This window comes from Nematostella vectensis, chromosome 9 (genome assembly GCF_932526225.1).
Source record: "Nematostella vectensis chromosome 9, jaNemVect1.1, whole genome shotgun sequence".
Classification (NCBI taxonomy): domain Eukaryota; kingdom Metazoa; phylum Cnidaria; class Anthozoa; order Actiniaria; family Edwardsiidae; genus Nematostella; species Nematostella vectensis.
In genome coordinates, this window is record NC_064042.1 from 3907857 (window position 1) to 3925045 (window position 17189).

Here is a 17189-nt window from a genome sequence, read left to right on the forward strand (position 1 = left end):
TTTTATACAACAAAGATAACCAGCATCGAGTACCGTCATTGTTAGGTTAGGTGTAAACCGTTCCAATATGGCGGCCATGAAGGGGTACGTGATTTAACAGCACGGCAAGGCGGGTCTTCTTATCGGCGACCGGACGAGGTACTTAAGATACTTGACCTCAAAACGAAAATATAAGCTGATTAAAAACGGCTCATTCATGAGAACCAGGGAAACAAAAGACAAACGAACGCTTTACAAGTAGGCCAGAGAAGTGGTTCTTGACCTAGGTTAAGATATTTGCCATAACTTGAGATTGAGTGTGGGAGATTTCAAGACATGCTACAGCTATTTTATACTTAAAGAATGTCCATCAATCACTCCTTTGTTTTTGTTTTTCATTGAAAAAAACAGCAGGGAAACTTTAAAATGATAATCTACGAATAAAGTCTGATACGTTATTGACGATATACTTGGACGAAATTTTATTGAAAATATATTCTTGTACTTTGAGTAACTCGGCGTTGAGCGGGAGCGTAAAATGGTGGTGTGATTGGCTTTCTTTGACATCATCTCACTGTTTTGGATGAAAGACTTTCTCTCACGCATGCGTGCGCATAGGGCGCGGACAAGGGGGACATATATAAAGAAATCAAATGAGGAATAATAAATAAAGAAAAATAAGTAAATAATAAATATAGAAGACAAATAAATAAATAATAAATATAGAAGAAATCGTGAGAAAAGGAATGGATGACGCTATTTACAATTGAAGGTGTGCCTTGGGGTGTGTAGGTGTGACTTGGGGTGTGTAGGTGTAGTCTGGGTTGTGTAGGTGTGACTTGCGGTGTGAAGGTGTAGTTTGGGGTGTGTAGGTGCAGTTTGGGGTGTGTAGGTGTAGTCTGGGGGGTGTAGGTGTGGCTTGGGGTGTGTAGGTGTGGCTTGGGGGTATAGGTGCAGTTTGGGGTGTGTAGGTGTGGCTTGGGGGTGTAGGTGTGGCATGGAGTGTGTAGGTGTAGTTTGGGGGGTGAATGTGTGGATTGGGGTGTGTAGGTGTGGCTTGGGGGATGTAGGTGTAGTTTGGGGTGTGTAGGTGTGACTTGCGGTGTGTAGGTGTAGTTTGGGGTGTGTAGGTGCAGTTTAGGGTGTGTAGGTGTAGTCTGAGGGGTGTAGGTGTGGCTTGGGGTGTGTAGGTGTGGCTTGGGGGTATAGGTGTAGTTTGGGGTGTGTAGGTGCGGCATGGGGTGTGTAGGTGTGGCATGGGGTGTGTAGGTGTAGTTTGGGGGTGAAGGTGTGGATTGGGGTGTGTAGGTGTGGCTTGGGGGTATAGGTGTAGTTTGGGGGGTGAAGGTGTGGATTGGGGTGTGTAGGTGTGGCATGGGGTGTGTAGGTGTAGTTTGGGGGTGAAGGTGTGGATTGGGGTGTGTAGGTGTGGCTTGGGGGTATAGGTGTAGTTTGGGGTGTGTAGGTGTGGATTGGGGTGTGTAGGTGTGGCTTGGGGTGTGTAGGTGTAGTTTGGGGTGTGTAGGTGTAGTCTGGGGGGTTGTAGGTGTGGCTTGGGGTGTGTAGGTGTGGCTTGGGGTGTGTAGGTGTAGTCTGGGGGGTTGTAGGTGTGGCTTGGGGGTATAGGTGTAGTTTGGGGTGTGTAGGTGCTGCATGGGGGGATGTAGGTGTAGTTTGGGGTGTGTAGGTGTGGCTTGCGGTGTGTAGGTGTACTTTGGGGTGTGTAGGTGTAGTTTGGGGTGTGTAGATGTAGTCTGGGGGAGTGTAGGTGTGGCTTGGGGTGTGTAGGTGTGGCATGGGGTGTATAGGTGTGGCTTTGGGTGTGTAGGTGTAGTCTGGGGGTGAAGGTGTAGCTTGGGGTGTGTAGGTGTAGTCTGGGGGGTGTAGGTGTGGCTTGGGGTGTGTAGGTGTGGCATGGGGTGTGTAGGTGTAGTTTGGGGTGTGTAGGTGTGGCTTGGGATGTATAGGTGTAGTCTGGGGGGTGAAGGTGTGGCTTGGGGTGTGTAGGTGGGGCATGGGGGGATGTAGGTGTAGTTTGGAGTGTGTAGGTATGGCTTGGGGTGTGTAGGTGTGGCATGGGGGTGTGAATGTGTGGCTTGGGGTGTGTAGGTGTAGCTTGGGGTGTGAATGTGTGGCTCGGGGTGTGTAGGTGTGGCTTGGGGTGTGTAGGTGTAGTCTGGGAGGTGTAGGTGTAGTTTGGGGTATGTGGGTGTGGCTTGGGGTGTGTAGGTGTGGCTTGCGGTGTGTAAGTGTGGCTTGGGGTGTGTAGGTGTAGTCTGGGGGTGTAGGTGTAGTTTGGGGTGTGTGGGTGTGGCTTGGGGTGTGAATGTGTGGCTCGGGGTGTGTAGGTGTGGCTTGGGGTGTTTAGGTGTTGCTTGGGGTGTGTAGGTGTAGCTTGGGGGTGTGAATGTGTGGCTTGGGGTGTGTAGGTGTGGCTTGGGGTGTTTAGGTGTAGTCTGGGGTGTGTAGGTGTGGCTTTGGGGTATGAGTAAGTACGCAGCTGCTTTGTCTCCTATTATCTTTGCTCTATAAAGGAGTTCTTTTGTCTCTATTCTTCTCGTTCTTTGTGTCGAGGTGCGGATATTGTTCATTTGCCCAATCAAATTGCAGCTTGTAAGAGCTGCGTACTGACCCGGGGGTATAGGAGTAGTTTGGGGTGTGTAGGTGATATGGGGTGTGTAGGTGTGGCTTGGGGTATGTAGGTGTGGCTTTGGGTGGTAGGTGTGGCTTGGGGTATGTAGGTGTAGTCCATATCAATATTTGGGTGACCTTCAAACACGCTCGGTCAATCTCTGGGAAGCCTGGGTCGAAGAGCTTTTCAAGATTAGTGAGATAAAAAGTTGACAAAGCTGTCAGTTTTTTTTACAAATTTTTGCCACGAGTCTCAAATTAACAGGAATCAGCATTTCTCACCATATTTTCTGGAGATCAGGGAGCGGGAAAACTAAATATGGGCATCAATGACCATATAAGGCAATGCAAACGAAGGACACTATCCTTGGGAAATATGTTTGATATGTGGGGGGTGTAGGTGTGGCTTGGGGGGTGTAGGTGTGGCATGGGGGGATGTAGGTGTGGCTTGGGGGGTGTAGGTGTAGTTAGGGGGTTTGGAGGTGTGGCTTGGGGTGTGTGGGTGTTTCTTGGGGTGTATAGGTGTAGTCTGGGGTGTGTAGGTGTGGCTTGGGGGTATAGGTGAAGTTTGGGGTGTGAAGGTGGGGCATGGGGGTGCAGGTGTAGTTTGGGGGTGTAGGTGGGGCATGGGGTGTATAGGTGTAGTCTGGGGTGTGTAGGTGTGGCTTGGGGGTGTAGGTGTAGTTTGGGGGGTGTAGGTGGGGCATGGGGTGTGTAGGTGTTGCATGGGGTGTGTAGATGTGTGGCATGGGGGATGTAGGTGTAGTTTGGGGTGTGAAGGTTTGGCATGGGGGTGTAGATGTAGTTTGGGGTGTGGAGGTGTGGCTTGGGATGTGATTATTTTCAGACACAAGGCAGACGTCAGTTACTTGTTACTGATAAAACGAGAAATCATTGACGGCTTTTATTATATCAAACTGATGTTAAAAATCCCATTATGACCTATGCAACCTGTTTCCAGGCCCCCCTTTAGACTATCTCTGTGGCATCACCCATAAATACCCCTGTCGTACTCGTGGTCTCCCCCGTATAATGGCTAAATACCCCTGTCACATGGGCTATGACATTATCCCTTAGATACACCTCTCGTATTAAAAGGCTCCCCCGTATATTGGCTAAATACCCCTGTCGTACTCGGGGGCTAGATATCGCGCGGTAAACCTGTGATGTTCTAAAAACGCTAGGGCCTGGGCTGATTCCAAACTAGCTGCCTGTAAAACCGTAGTAAACACATACTCTAGCAAGTAATACGGGAAATTATGGACGTACTCAGTTCTAAGGCGACAAATATGGCATACAATGTACTGATAAGGAATTGTCCGATGGAGCTAGAACAGTTTTCAAAACAAGATTGGATATGCCCCTGTCACTTTCGAGGATTCCCCCCATAGATATCCCTGTCAAAATAGGGGGCTTCCCGTCTCTTTACTATGAAGCTGCCTCATCCCATAGATATCCCTGTCAAAATCGGCGGCTTCCCCGTCTCCTTACTATGAAGCTGCCTCATCCCATAGATATCCCTGTCAAAACCGGGGACTTCCCCGTCCCTTTACTATGAAGCTTAAGCTGCCTCATCCCATAGATATCCCTGTCGCAGTCTTGGGATCCCCAGTATCGAGACTATGACGCTTTAACTGCCGTGTGAACGCCTTTCTAAAAGGCGGGTTCAGCAGTCCATATATGGCAGGATGGAGACACGTAGATACAAACACCATGTACGACGAGAGTGCTGCAAGCCAGCGGTCTGTCCTAACTCCCGCGATTTCCAGCGCCGCGATGATCACCGCTGGCAGCCAAGATGTCACGAAAACGCAAATGATCATAAAGGCGACTATCATAGTCTGGTTCTCAGCGTCAGAAGCGCTTTGGCAAGCTGCGCGATTTTTACGGCTGCAGACTTGAATACGGTTTTGCCGCACGCGTGTGTAGATCTCGAAATAACAGTACACTATAATGTACGGAGATGGCTGTAGAGCAAGCATGAACACATAATAAGGCCAGTGGCGTGAAGACCACTCTAACGTACACATCGACGCGTTGGCATAGAAACGAAACTCGCCCCAGTCGTACAGCGGGCCGGAACACGTGACCAGAGGTAAAATCCACGTGACTGCAATCATGGCATAAGGGACTTTTTTCAATCCAAACACGCATTGATAATGATCGTATTTGACGACTCGGACGTAGCGATTCAGGGCGATCATGAGCAGATTGTACAGTGCTGCATTGGAGAGCATGTAGAAAACAAACGCACTCGATTTGCAGAGGGTATCCCCTATAGTCCATTCACCGTAGTACAGCGACACTGTCCAAAGCGGTATTTGAAGTAACGTGATGAGCAAATCAATGCAGGCGAGATTCTGAATGAACATGTTTGTGACTGTGTGTAAGCTGTTGGTCACGCGGATAACCCATAGCACCAGAATGTTCCCTACCGCTGACACCACACACATCAGAACTGCCAGGCTAACTTCAAGAACAATCTGTGCCTTACCCCTCCCCAGAGGGTCCAATGATGGGCTTGAGCCGTTGGTAGGGCCTTGCATGTCAAACAAATCTAGATAAAGATGAAAACGTTATAGAGCAATCTATGCATTACCCCTCCCCATAGTGTCCAAACTTTTGGGCTTGAGCTGTTTGTTTGACCTTGCATGTCAAAATAATTTCAACTCTCTGTATTAGAAGTTAAAGGGGAGTAGCCTGCCTTACCTCCACTGAGATTTCGCTAAACGAATAAATGGTACGGGTATGCTAGTTGATAAAAGTCAAGATATATTTTCAGACGCGTGACTTAGCTTGTTGGCCAAGCAATTTTTTTACAGTGCTACGCCAATTAAGAGGATAACTTTTAACAGACACGAAATCTCCGACGAGTTAGCGTACTCCAGCGTGCAACAATGCGAACTTTCGCATTCTTTTCCTTCTTTTTAAGCTAGCGAAGCTCATATCAATCAACACGTTTCTCGCATCCTGATTGGCCCAGTTCACAAAACTGTCTGGGTGGCCACGGTAGCATCAGGTGGTTTCGCCGACAAACCAGTTTGCCGACAACAGTGGTTGTTTCGCCGACAAGCATGTTCGTTTCGCAGCCACCTTTTTATCGTCAAAATTGGAGTTGTTACGTTCTAGAGTGAGTATACTGCAGCGAAAGCTTGCCTGCTATAAACGGAGAAGTATCTAATAAAAGCTTGGGAGATACGGATTATTTTTTTGTAGGGTACTGTTTTGGAAATCCACTAAGGCACGCGTAACAGGAATAAATGCTTTCCAACGTGACAACGTGCAGTTGGAAAGCGTTTTCGTTACGGTTCTGAGTATGTGTTATCACATTACGTGATCTCTTGTTTAAATATAACAACTATTTTTTATTCTGTAAGATTACGTAACTACTTTAGCACTACATATCGTATAACGATAGAGATATGATAACTATTTCATCTCGCATGTTGGACGCTAGTACCACTGTGTAACCAAACTTCATGGTATATTAGATTAAGGCCTTTATCCTCGAGGCTATATAATCAACGCATTCGACCGAAGAATACGTTCCCGGGCTTTTTGCCTTTAGGGTTTTTCCGGGTTTTCGTATCGGGCGTGTGATTTTGAAGTTGTATTTTCATAAGATTATTGATATTTTTTAATTGTGTTATTACTTTGCACTTAAGTAATATGTTAGGTATTATAATTTTTAAGTTAAGAATATTTTCTGCATTGTATTTATATATCACGTTTGATTTCTAATAAAATGTGTAGCGGTACCAGTTCGCAGGCACCTAGCACGAGTCACACACATATGGTGTTCTGTTGTTTTTTTTGCGCCTTAGCGTGCGGCTACCGAAGGGTAGTAATGAAAGAAACTATTCTCAAACTCAAGTGACAACAAGCCGCCATGAATACAACTCGAGCCGACATGAATATAATCTCAAACCCCAAACAACTAGTATCCAATAATAGCTTGTGAGATACAGATTATTTTTTGTAATGTACTACTTTGCGAATCCACTAAGGCGCGTGTAAAAGACAAGAAAGTATTCTCAAACTCAAGTGACAACAAGCCCGTTTGTCGGCGAGCAAACTGCAATTCATGGTAGCGCGCGTTTTATTGTAAGCCCCGTGAAACAGCGCCGAACTTCGGCCAGAGTGTGGTTTATAACTTTCTGGCTGCGATTTTGATTAATTAAGTCTCTCCATAAATAAGTTTAATTATGTTATTTCTTAGGTAGCTGGTATTTAGGTTCTAATGTAAAACTTTTCGCAAGGCAGACTTTTAGTGCTGAGTTTTTCATGCATATCTGAATAGTTTTGGGTTTCCGAGTAAACCCTTACCAAACGTGGATAATAAATAAGGAAAGGTTTAAAAGCCGAATGTACTTCTTCGCTTCTAAATGAGAGATTTGTATATCTTTAAAGAAATTGCAGTTCAGATGAACGGGACTACCTGTGCAGAAAATGTAAAATTGACTTAAAATTTGATGACCACCACGAAGAGGATTTCTATTACTTATCTAGAATTGTCATAACTTTTTTCTTACAAAAATGTCTGTCATTAATATAACGTCATCAGTCATTAAACAAATCTGAAATGGATCGGAAATATTATTATGTTTCTCCTTTTTTTTTGCACTAGCGTGTGGCAGAAATAAGCCACATGTCTTGAGCTCATATAACGTTATTAAACTCGAGCTGAAAAAAATAATTGTTTAGTGTGTGCCCTTATTTTGTATTTGTTATTTCTCACCAGGGTAGGATTTAAGTGGAAATGAAATTTATTACATAATCATCCAACACCTTACTACATCACCCCACTGCAAAACTTCAAGGAGCGAGATAGAAGGCTTAGCAAGGGTTGGCGCTACAAGGGCTACGAGCCCCCCCCCCCCCCCCCCCACCACCACCACCGAAACACATTGAGATGGCATGTCTTTTGAATATGTTCTGATGCCGAAAAGATCCATTTTAAAAGTTGTTGGGAAAAAATATCTGTTCCTTTTTCAGGAGGAACCATTCCTTTTTTTCCCAGCCAGCAGTGGTAAGGAATTTTAGCACATAAAAATTACCCGTATAACCGGTGGGGACGATGTTTTTTCAAAGCAACAACTCCAGTACCCCCAAATATATTCCCACCACAACTAGTTCGACTCTGCAAATTTGCCAGCAGAACCATTCGGTACGATTTTTTCTCAGCAACCGAGGAGTCTAACAACCTCCCAGCCAGCAAAAAGAAAGGGCTGCGGAACAGCTATTTTGCGGAACAGATCCGTTTGGTTGCCTTGGGGCTCTTAGGCAAAATCACCAAAATTCAAACAATAAAAAAAATCCAGTTTTCCCACTTGTGTGGCGCTCGTGTTTGAGCGATTCCCACTTGTGTTGCGCTCGTGTTTGAGCGATTCCCACTTGTGTTGCGCTCGTGTTTGAGCGATTCCCACTTGTGTTGCGCTCGTGTTTGAGCTATTTTCACTTGTGTTGCGCTCGTGTTTGAGCGATTCCCACTTGTGTTGCGCTCGTGTTTGAGCTATTCCCACTTGTGTTGCGCTCGTGTTTGAGCGATTCCCACCTGTGTTGCGCTCGTGTTTGAGCGATTCCCACTTGTGTTGCGCTCGTGTTTGAGCGATTCCCACTTGTGTTGCTCTCGTGTTTGAGCGATTCACACTTGTGTCGCGCTCGTGTTTGACCTATTCCCACTTGTGTTGCGCTCGTGTTTGAGCGATTCCCCCTTGTGTTGCGCTCGTGTTTGAGTGATTCCCACTTGTGTTGCGCTCGTGTTTGAGCGATTCCCACTTGTGTTGCGCTCGTGTTTGAGCTATTCCCACTTGTGTTGCGCTCGTGGTTGAGCGATTCCCAAATGTGTTGCGCTCGTGTTTGAGCGATTCACACTTGTGTTGCGCTCGTGTTTGAGCGATTCCCACTTGTGTTGCGCTCGTGTTTGACCTATTCCCACTTGTGTTGCGCTCGTGTTTAAGCGATTCCCACCTGTGTTGCGCTCGTGTTTGAGCGATTCCCACTTGTGTTGCGCATGTGCTTGCGCATTACAAATGGGAATCAACACTAGTGCAAAATATACCCATTTCAGGGTATATTTCACGTCTGGCTCTTCGAAAGTCTCATTTGTTTTCGTCGCCGTTGTTCCCTATTTTTGCATATACCGTTTTATTGTACGCGGGGACATAGAAAGAAATGCCGCAGTGTCTTCGATAGATACTCCAAGAAACTGTACCTAATAACTCACCAGCGAAGGTCTTCACTATATATAAAACTGTAGCTTATTTACGCCCTGAAATCTCTAAAACAACATACAATATTACCCATACCATCTCGCGGTACGGGCACGTACGGCAAAGCGCTCTTAGACAACGTTTATTAAAAAAGCTGTAAAAGTAGTTTCAACCCCCAGCAATTAGAGAAATCTGCCCAAGATACGTGACAATGAAATCCCTCTCCAAAGTGATGTGAGGAAGGAAAGAGTTTGTTTTAATTTAATTTTTGCCAAAGGGAATAACGGAAATATTTCTTTTAGTGGATTGAATAATATAACAACTTCATACATCTGATATCGTGATCGTATCTAATGTGTTTATTTAGGGAGTAGGGGTGGGTAAGGCCAGTCTGTGCATGCATTGAAATCATTTTCTGGAACACAAAGTTAAAAAAAATGTAACTATATCAAATTCACCAAAGGCAGTAAGTTTAAAGTAAACGAAGTAAAATGGAACTCCATTAACTCGAACCCTCGAGGGAAACAAAAAGTTCAATGATCTAGTGGAAACCTAATTTATGCGAGTTCAAGCTATAGGGCTCTTTACTGTAGACGAATAAGTTTTACCTTGAAGTCTGCAGGTAATTTGCCAAGATGCTACGATCCGCCGGTCTAACTAAGAATATCTTTCTTTGACTCTCAAATGTGTTCTACAGCGATTAGCTAGTGATAAGTATAATTTCCCGCATTATTAAGTGCGTAGCCGTTTTTTTACCGCAGTGTGTTGTGGTAATTAGGCGGTTGAATTATTTTCTGTGAAGCCGCAATGTCGGAATCCACGCTGCAGGCAGCCCTATACCGGTGTCTTTGTTGGGGTTTTCATCGGAATTAAATTTAGTCTCTGTCAGCCCGCATTTTTTTTCGTATTCGTCTTCCATAGTATTTCATGACTCCAGTAATCTAAATATATGTTATAAACCACTATGTTCTTAATACAATCTTTTGTGATTGCCTGGGATATTCTTATGAAGCTGGTGCGCGTATCGGCGAAGATCGTTATAGAAGTGGGTTCTGCCCGTGTGCGCGATGTCATGCTGAGTGCATGGTCACATCTCTATCTACAGGTTTCCCTGGTGTGACGCACGAATTGCGTCAGCTACTCTGAAGTTTGCAAAAACCGCTGATTCATCAGCGATGAATTCGATTTGTGACTGTTTCACAGCGATTTTTTAAGTTCGCTGTTTATCACAATTACCATAAGCTATTTCCACGGGCTTCCCACAAGATTATGTTTGCGCCCGTTTGGGTAACTACGCAGCTCTTGCAAGCTGCAATTTGATTGGGCAAATGAACAATATCCGCACCTCGACACAAAGAACGAGAAGAATAGAGACAAAAGAACTCCTTTGTAGAACAAAGATAATAGGAGACAAAGCAGCTGCGTACTTACTCGCCCGTTTTGATGTCATGGCGAATGCCTAAAGAAGTCACAAGAAGGGACAACAAGTTTTTCCCGCATGCCGTGTACATGAAATTTCACCCGTATGCTGCGTATATGCACGTTTTACGTCCGTATTATGTGTTATGTATGTTTTATCCGTATGCAATATATATTTACGTTTTATCCGTATGCTATGAGTATATGTAAAAACTAGGTCCGGTTAACGAGGGACTTGTGAAAACAAGGACAAATCAAACACATTACCCTCAAAGTACGCAGGTCGCTAGCGCTAGTCTATAAAATCCGCAAACAGTTTTATGTAAAAGTTAAATTCCCGTCCTGTGTCCTGTCCGATCCAAGATCAACCAAGTGATCCCTACCATAATAGGCAGGTACAATCCAGTATTCTTGTGCATAGTTATTCTTTTTTCCCTAGATCTTTTAGGATATGGAACCTGCTACCCTCTGAGGAAGTGGGCTCTCCACCTCTAGATTCTTTCAAATCAAGCGCCTTGCCAGGAATTCCATCTTTTAGAACCCTGGCCTTCTAGGACCTTTTAGACCTGTCGCCACCACCTAGGCTTTAGCGCCAAGCTAGAATAGGTTTAATAAATATTTAAAGTAAACATTTACGAAATCTTTAAGGTTTAACGCTTACCTGAAATAAAAGTTATTTCTCTTGACGTTTTCGGAGTTTAAGCCACGTCGGAGCAAAGGGTTTTACTGGTTGACTAAAGGAGATTTTTCACACTTTTTAATCAAACAGCAAATTGCTTCCACGCTACCACGCAACAGACATGGCTGCTAGCTACAATTTACATATCAATTTAGCCGATCGACATAGAGAGAGGTTAATATTTCAACCTCGCGTTGAAGGGAACACATGCAGTTTTGGTGTATTTGGGACGTATTTTTTTTTTTAGTTTTTTTTTCTTTTGTTATGCGGAATTTTTTGTTTTGAAAGCATACGTTTGCTTTGACTCCGGAACGAATGTTTAATAATAGTTGTCATTGCGTTTAATTATTCCCGCTTGTGTTCTTTGCTTGAGGCCACCCAACAGATTAATACAACAGCGTTAAAACTTCAAAATAAAGAAAAATTATCCCATTATTCATACGAAAAACCATATGATTAGATATATAATTAGGCAGTTATTGATAACGTTATATTTCTCTTTTTACTCCGTTCATCTTTGGAGAGACATAATAAAATGGACCCAGTAATTGGTTTATCCGATTTTCTTTAATAGAAAATCGAATAAACCGTATAAAGAGTTTGAAATTCCCAAAACAAGTTTTGGAATCATGGTATTGGGTGAGAAGATTTTATAAAGGAAGCATTATTAAAAGACGATTGAGATTGCAATATATAAGATATGTAACAAAGCCCTCCCAAATACTGAATGACACGCTGTCATTCAGTATTTTAACGGGAATTGAAAAAAAAAATTATCTGTGAAGAACACACTATAGTGAAATATACCAAAAAGTTACCCGTATTTTCCCTGCCTGTTTGGCTTAAGATATAACAGAGGATTATATCGTTTTGTATACAGTCTGAACAATATTGGACTGTCCGACCAATCATCTTTGATAACATCATAGTAAAAAAAGCTTGTTATGAATGATAATCATTTATTCGTCAAATATAGCTATATGAATTACTGCGAAGCTCGGGCCGACAATTTCCAGCAGCTAAAATCCCATTCTGGCTTCCGTCATTCAAAATCCTCCAATCACGCCACTCCACCGCAAGGAGCCGACCAATCCAAAACACAATTCCCTTATTTTGATGACAGAAAGTGATTTAGGAGTTCGCAGAATTTTAAAATAGCAGTAAACTATGAGAAACTATTAGAAAACATGATGAATGTCTAACACCACTAATTTATCAAAAATGTTTTTTTTTATCTGTTTTAACATTCATTGCAGTGCTATACTAGGTTCCCAAAGGACCCCCTGCTGTAGTTAATGAACACATTTGTAATACCAAGAGAGCATAAAATATGCTCTCTTGGTAATACTAGAAAACTACATTGCATAACAAACTTTAAAATTTTCTTATAACACATATAACCAAAATGGGTGTATGAACATGTATAACTTGGGCACTAGAATTTTATCTGTGTTTAATTGGAATTGGAATTGGAAAGGTGCAAGTTGTTTTGTTTCAATCAATCAAAAATGAACCGCAAGTATAGAATTTTCATTTAAAAACTAGTTGATTTTTCTATAATTGGCTTTAATCTTGAATTAAGTAACGCGACAAGCTTAAATATCATTTACACCTGCTTTTTTCGTCAAAAAGCAAAAATAAAAACCTTCTCCTGTTCTAATAATTCAGGGCGTTGATTCAGGCAGGTAAAAAAAAACAAAGGTAGGAAGATTATATTTGAATAAGCAAATATTTCATCCGGTTTTAATGATGATATTTAGATTTACTCGTAAATCTTGAGTTATTTTTTGCTTATGGTCTTATTGTGTCATCTTTTCAAACAACAAACAAATCCCTTGGATTCTATTTAAACAGAGGTAGAATTTCGGCAAAAGCAAATAATGAACAATTTCGAATCTTTAATGTCACTAAAGTACACGAGATTGGTCATTAATTCAAATGGGGGAGAAAGCCATTTTTATGGAATATAAAATCTATGGTTGATAACCAATTGCTTTCAAGATCCTTCTTGGGAGGGTAAATATTTCTTAAAAGCAATTTCAACCTTACTCCTAAAAGCGGCGAAGTTGCATATTACATCGTCCTATTTTACCCAGCCAAGGTGTTGTTGCCATCATTTTGTCAATAGCAGAACGAAACGCAAACAAAATAAACGCAGAGTGAAATTTGCGGACATAAACCTGTAAAATATCAACGGCTACGGACCGGAAAACTCTTAGTAGAAATCTCATCGATTATTGTTATGTTCAGTTTTTTCTCCTTTGCCTTTTATATCGAGATTGTAGGTTGTGTGAAGTCATGAATTTTTCCTAATTCTTTTTTATGAGCCAAAATGTTGAAAGTAAAAGATAGGAGATTTAAAAGTTAAGGTTTTCTCCACTGACAGTGTAATACAATGTAGATTACAAAGTGTTTTAATCGGTTGAGGTTTTCGTCATACATACCTGTTTTCGTAGATCTTCCTTTATTCAAAGTACGCTCTGTTTGTAAGCAGCTAGGAAAAGGTAAAAAGACTGCTTTCCTTTCGCGTGCAGCGCGCGATTATCATGGAGAGTGATCTCTCTGACACATGCATCCCCCGATGACGACTTCCACTCGCAATACCTCCTCCTTCGAACGGCAGTGTGTAATGAGGCTCGTACGAGGGCGTGGCGATCACTCATATCAACACCTGTCACGTTTACAGAGAGGTGCTTTAATACCTCATTAAAATGAGATCCACACGTGCTAAGCAGATACGCGCACAGCCTCGGCAAGTGTTATATAGAAACATATAGTCCTTAATATAATAAATAATAACAACGCTAGCAAAAAGTATGTAGTGTAAACTATAATACGTCTTCAGGAAATACTAAGAGTTCATTCAAAAATAATAAAAAAGCGAACGAGGCAAAATCTCAAGAATCTTCTTCTCAGATATCAAATAATCGGTTCCGAAGACGATAATCAAGCTATCAACCTAGATGTTTATCAGACGAGGCCGCATTTTAATGGGTTTATTTCCCGGGCAACTTTTTTTTTTTTTTGTGCAACAGAGTTTGACAGTCATACGGACTGGATGAACTCTTTACGTTTGCTGCTCTTGAATGCAGCCTCGGCTATCACTTTTGCCAGAGACCTCAATAGCCAAACTAAATCTTATACGTAAAGCTGCTTTCGTGGAAAAGTTTGTCAATTTGTCAGGGACTGATATAAGAAAAAAACACTATGCGTAAAGCTGTACTCGCATGGAAATATGATCATATTTGTCAACTAATAGTCTGCATAAGTGGGTGATTGAACGAAACAGTTTTTTTAATCGAGACAAAGAATATAACATTTCAGTCAAGAAATTAAATTTGCGATTCAGGTTGAAAGACGTGTTTTTTTTCTAGAAGTTAAAAATTCTCCGAATAGAAACATCTCCATCGTCGAAGGATGTTTTTTTTATCAATTGCTTTTTTGCTATTGGCATTTTGGATGATTCTAAATGGATGTTGATATTTGTTAACAATGCTATATCTTTAACATGATAAAACAATTTTGTTGTTAGCAATATTGTTCAAGTAATTTCCGCCGGCAAGTTTTGTATGCTCTCTAATGGCGATATGATCAACCCAAAGATACTTACCCATATTCAAACGCGGTTTATGCTACTTCAGATAACGCAAATTGCCGGAATTAAATCAAGGGGTAATTACCGATTTCTTATTTCTATTATTCGCTTATCTTGTCCTCTGTGCTCTGATAAAAATAAAGACTATACAGTTAAACCTTGGGATTTTCTATTACTGATATGCAAAAGTACACAATTAATTTTTAAATGCCCAAAAGTATTTTTTGTATACAAAGAAACCTTTCATGTCTACAATTATCTATCCCCTGCTTGTTGTATTTATTTTGCTTCGTTTAAATAGGCAATAAAGGCCAAGTTTGAACATCTATCAAACTGGAGTAACCGTAGACTCAAATTGCAAAGGAAACATGGGCTGATTAACAACCTTCAAGCCTAAATCGCCCAAAAGGCCAAACGAAGTTTTAATTTCGATTTGCAAAGAGGCTGGTTTTCCATACGATCGCACTTGATCGCACGCACCCCTAATTTGGCCGCACGATCGCAAAGACGTTTTCATTTGATCTCACAAAATCGCAGGGAGACTTTCCTTATGCAATCACATGGAAACCAATATACATGCGCTCTTAACATCTAAAATGTACAGCAAAACACTTCAACTTATTATTCGCCATATGCGATCTTGAGAAGACATTTCCGACAAAACCTGACAGGATAAGGGAAATGGCTGAAATATCCTCTCTTCCACAATTTCCTAAGCCGGTAACGGGTTGAAGACTTCCTTATTAGAACTGAAATTTACGCGTGACCGGCAGACAGATATTTTATTTAGACTAAGGATAATATCAGCTCAGTGTTACGTTTTTGCCATTACTGCAATACTAATAATAGTACAATTTTTATTATTCGCTAATTGACGAAGCCCGGAAAATAGGTATCTAGTTGGCTAAACGACTAAGCTTATAATTCACCCTATATTTTCTTATCTCCACGATTAAGTATGCTTTTTACTTTAAGGGCATAGTATTTATGACCAGTTTAAGAGATTTTTTTAGGCGTTACCCAGAAAATCAAGAACATTTTTTTTTATTAACAGACAGAGGTGGGAGTCATCGATTCTTTAATCACCTTTTCTTTTAATCAACGCTTTTTGTACTATTTGATAAAGTCTCTTGCTAATACGTATCGTAATCACCGTAGTTTTGTTTTGCCAAAGGAAAGCTAATACTTACACATTAAAAATGGCGACATTTCTACGAAAAATACACCGAGATGATACCAGACTATTAATTTCTTATATATCGTGTGTTCATGTTTTGAAAAGCCTTTAGTTTAACACCTACCTGGACTTAGGGAGATTCGCAGCTTGCGCGAAGTATAATCTTTTTCTCCCGATGTTTTCTTTAGAAAAAAACTGTCGCTCATTGAGAATGGTGCTAAGGGACTGTGAGCTCACCGCGAATTCCGCTCTCTTCAGATATTGTGGAAAGATTCTCTGGCTGTTCTTGCCACGAATTTCGCCCTTCTGTTTAAAATTAAGACTCGCGACTTATCTGTCTGTGTGCTGAAGAACCACACGTACCCAGTCAATTAATAAACACCTATCGCTCTACTTGTCAGTCTATTTCCAGTCGGTGTACAAATACAATAAAGCTGAAATATTAAAAAAATACATTATCGTTATCAAATATTCATGATGAGTGCAGGAAATTAGTAGACCCATTACAACTATCACTCTTTGTAATCGAAAAACCATTAGCGGATTCTATATTGGCGCATGCGTAAACCTGGAGCTACCAAAGCTAAGAGGACCAAATGTAATCTTCTCGTCCCCAAAACCCGAGATACCTTCCCTGGGTACCAGAGTCTCGAGCTTCGGTCGTTTACTATGCGCCTTTGCGGTTCGTATTGTCGGAGTGAAGCTCGAGCCTCTGGTACCAAGGGTACAAGATACCCGGCTCAAACAATATTGGTTCAAAGGCCTCTTTCGCCAGCTCATGAAATAAATTTAAATCTATTGTTTTCTTTTCCCACTATATGCTGCGCTGTGAACTGCTCATAAAGATAGCTGAAAATATCATTTTATAAATAAAATAATCATAACAATAATAACAACAACAATATTCAGCGGCGTAGCCAGAATTTTTAACAGGAGGGGGCCAAATAGGCCAGGGTTTTTCTCCAGTATTTTAAATAATGTCTCATACATTTGCTGTATTATATTTTTGGCTGCTAAAAGGGGGGGGGGGGGCCTAGGCCACCCCCTGGCTACGCCCCTGATATTATTAATAATAACCAATAAAAAAATTGAAGTCTCTTTAGCCCCACTTCCCCAATGCACTATTCTAAAATGGCGCCCTCTCCCCCTGCTTCTGCCTTTTGCTCTCGCATCCAGCTCGCGCGCGGCCAAACACCAACAGACGCCTACTAGTAGGCTACTAAAATGGCGACGTCGGTATTGGTTAGGTATTGGGTTAGTGCTCTCTCTTTGTAAGATATTCATAAAAATACTCTTGATATTCATTCTCAAATGATCCGACCGGAATGACAACTTCAAGCAGAACTCCCGTGGGAGTAGTCCCGCATGGGAGCACGAACGCAACAATGTCAGATCAAGCAATGCAAAACAAAAACAACATTTACGCAGCATCGTGATATGTACAAACATCTTCTTCCAACACCAGGTGGAATCATGTTCCCAGACCAAGCAACATCA

General features: G+C 41.8%; 1 protein-coding gene across 3 annotated transcripts; it reads right to left on the minus strand.

The window, feature by feature from the left end:
- Window positions 1-3482: 3482 nt before the first annotated feature.
- On the minus strand, window positions 3483-16189 carry LOC116621533 (melatonin receptor type 1B-B-like). Of its 3 annotated transcripts, XM_048733133.1 has the most exons (3): window positions 15817-16189; window positions 13365-13591; window positions 3483-5167 (listed from the first exon to the last, which is right to left on the minus strand). In XM_048733133.1, the coding sequence occupies exon 3, from the start codon at window positions 5154-5156 to the stop codon at window positions 4182-4184; it is 975 nt and encodes a 324-aa protein (XP_048589090.1). In that variant the 5' UTR covers window positions 5157-5167; window positions 13365-13591; window positions 15817-16189; the 3' UTR covers window positions 3483-4181. The 3 variants fall into 3 exon arrangements, with proteins under 3 accessions (XP_048589090.1, XP_048589091.1, XP_048589092.1); XM_048733134.1 differs by lacking the exons at window positions 13365-13591; window positions 15817-16189 and adding an exon at window positions 10903-11059; XM_048733135.1 differs by lacking the exons at window positions 13365-13591; window positions 15817-16189 and adding an exon at window positions 9431-10842.
- Window positions 16190-17189: the final 1000 nt, after the last annotated feature.

What these genes read in the sequence shown, in the direction of transcription:
- LOC116621533 (XM_048733133.1), bottom strand. Translation starts at nt 5,156, where the DNA reads ATGCAAGGCCCTACCAACGGCTCAAGCCCATCATTGGACCCTCTGGGG.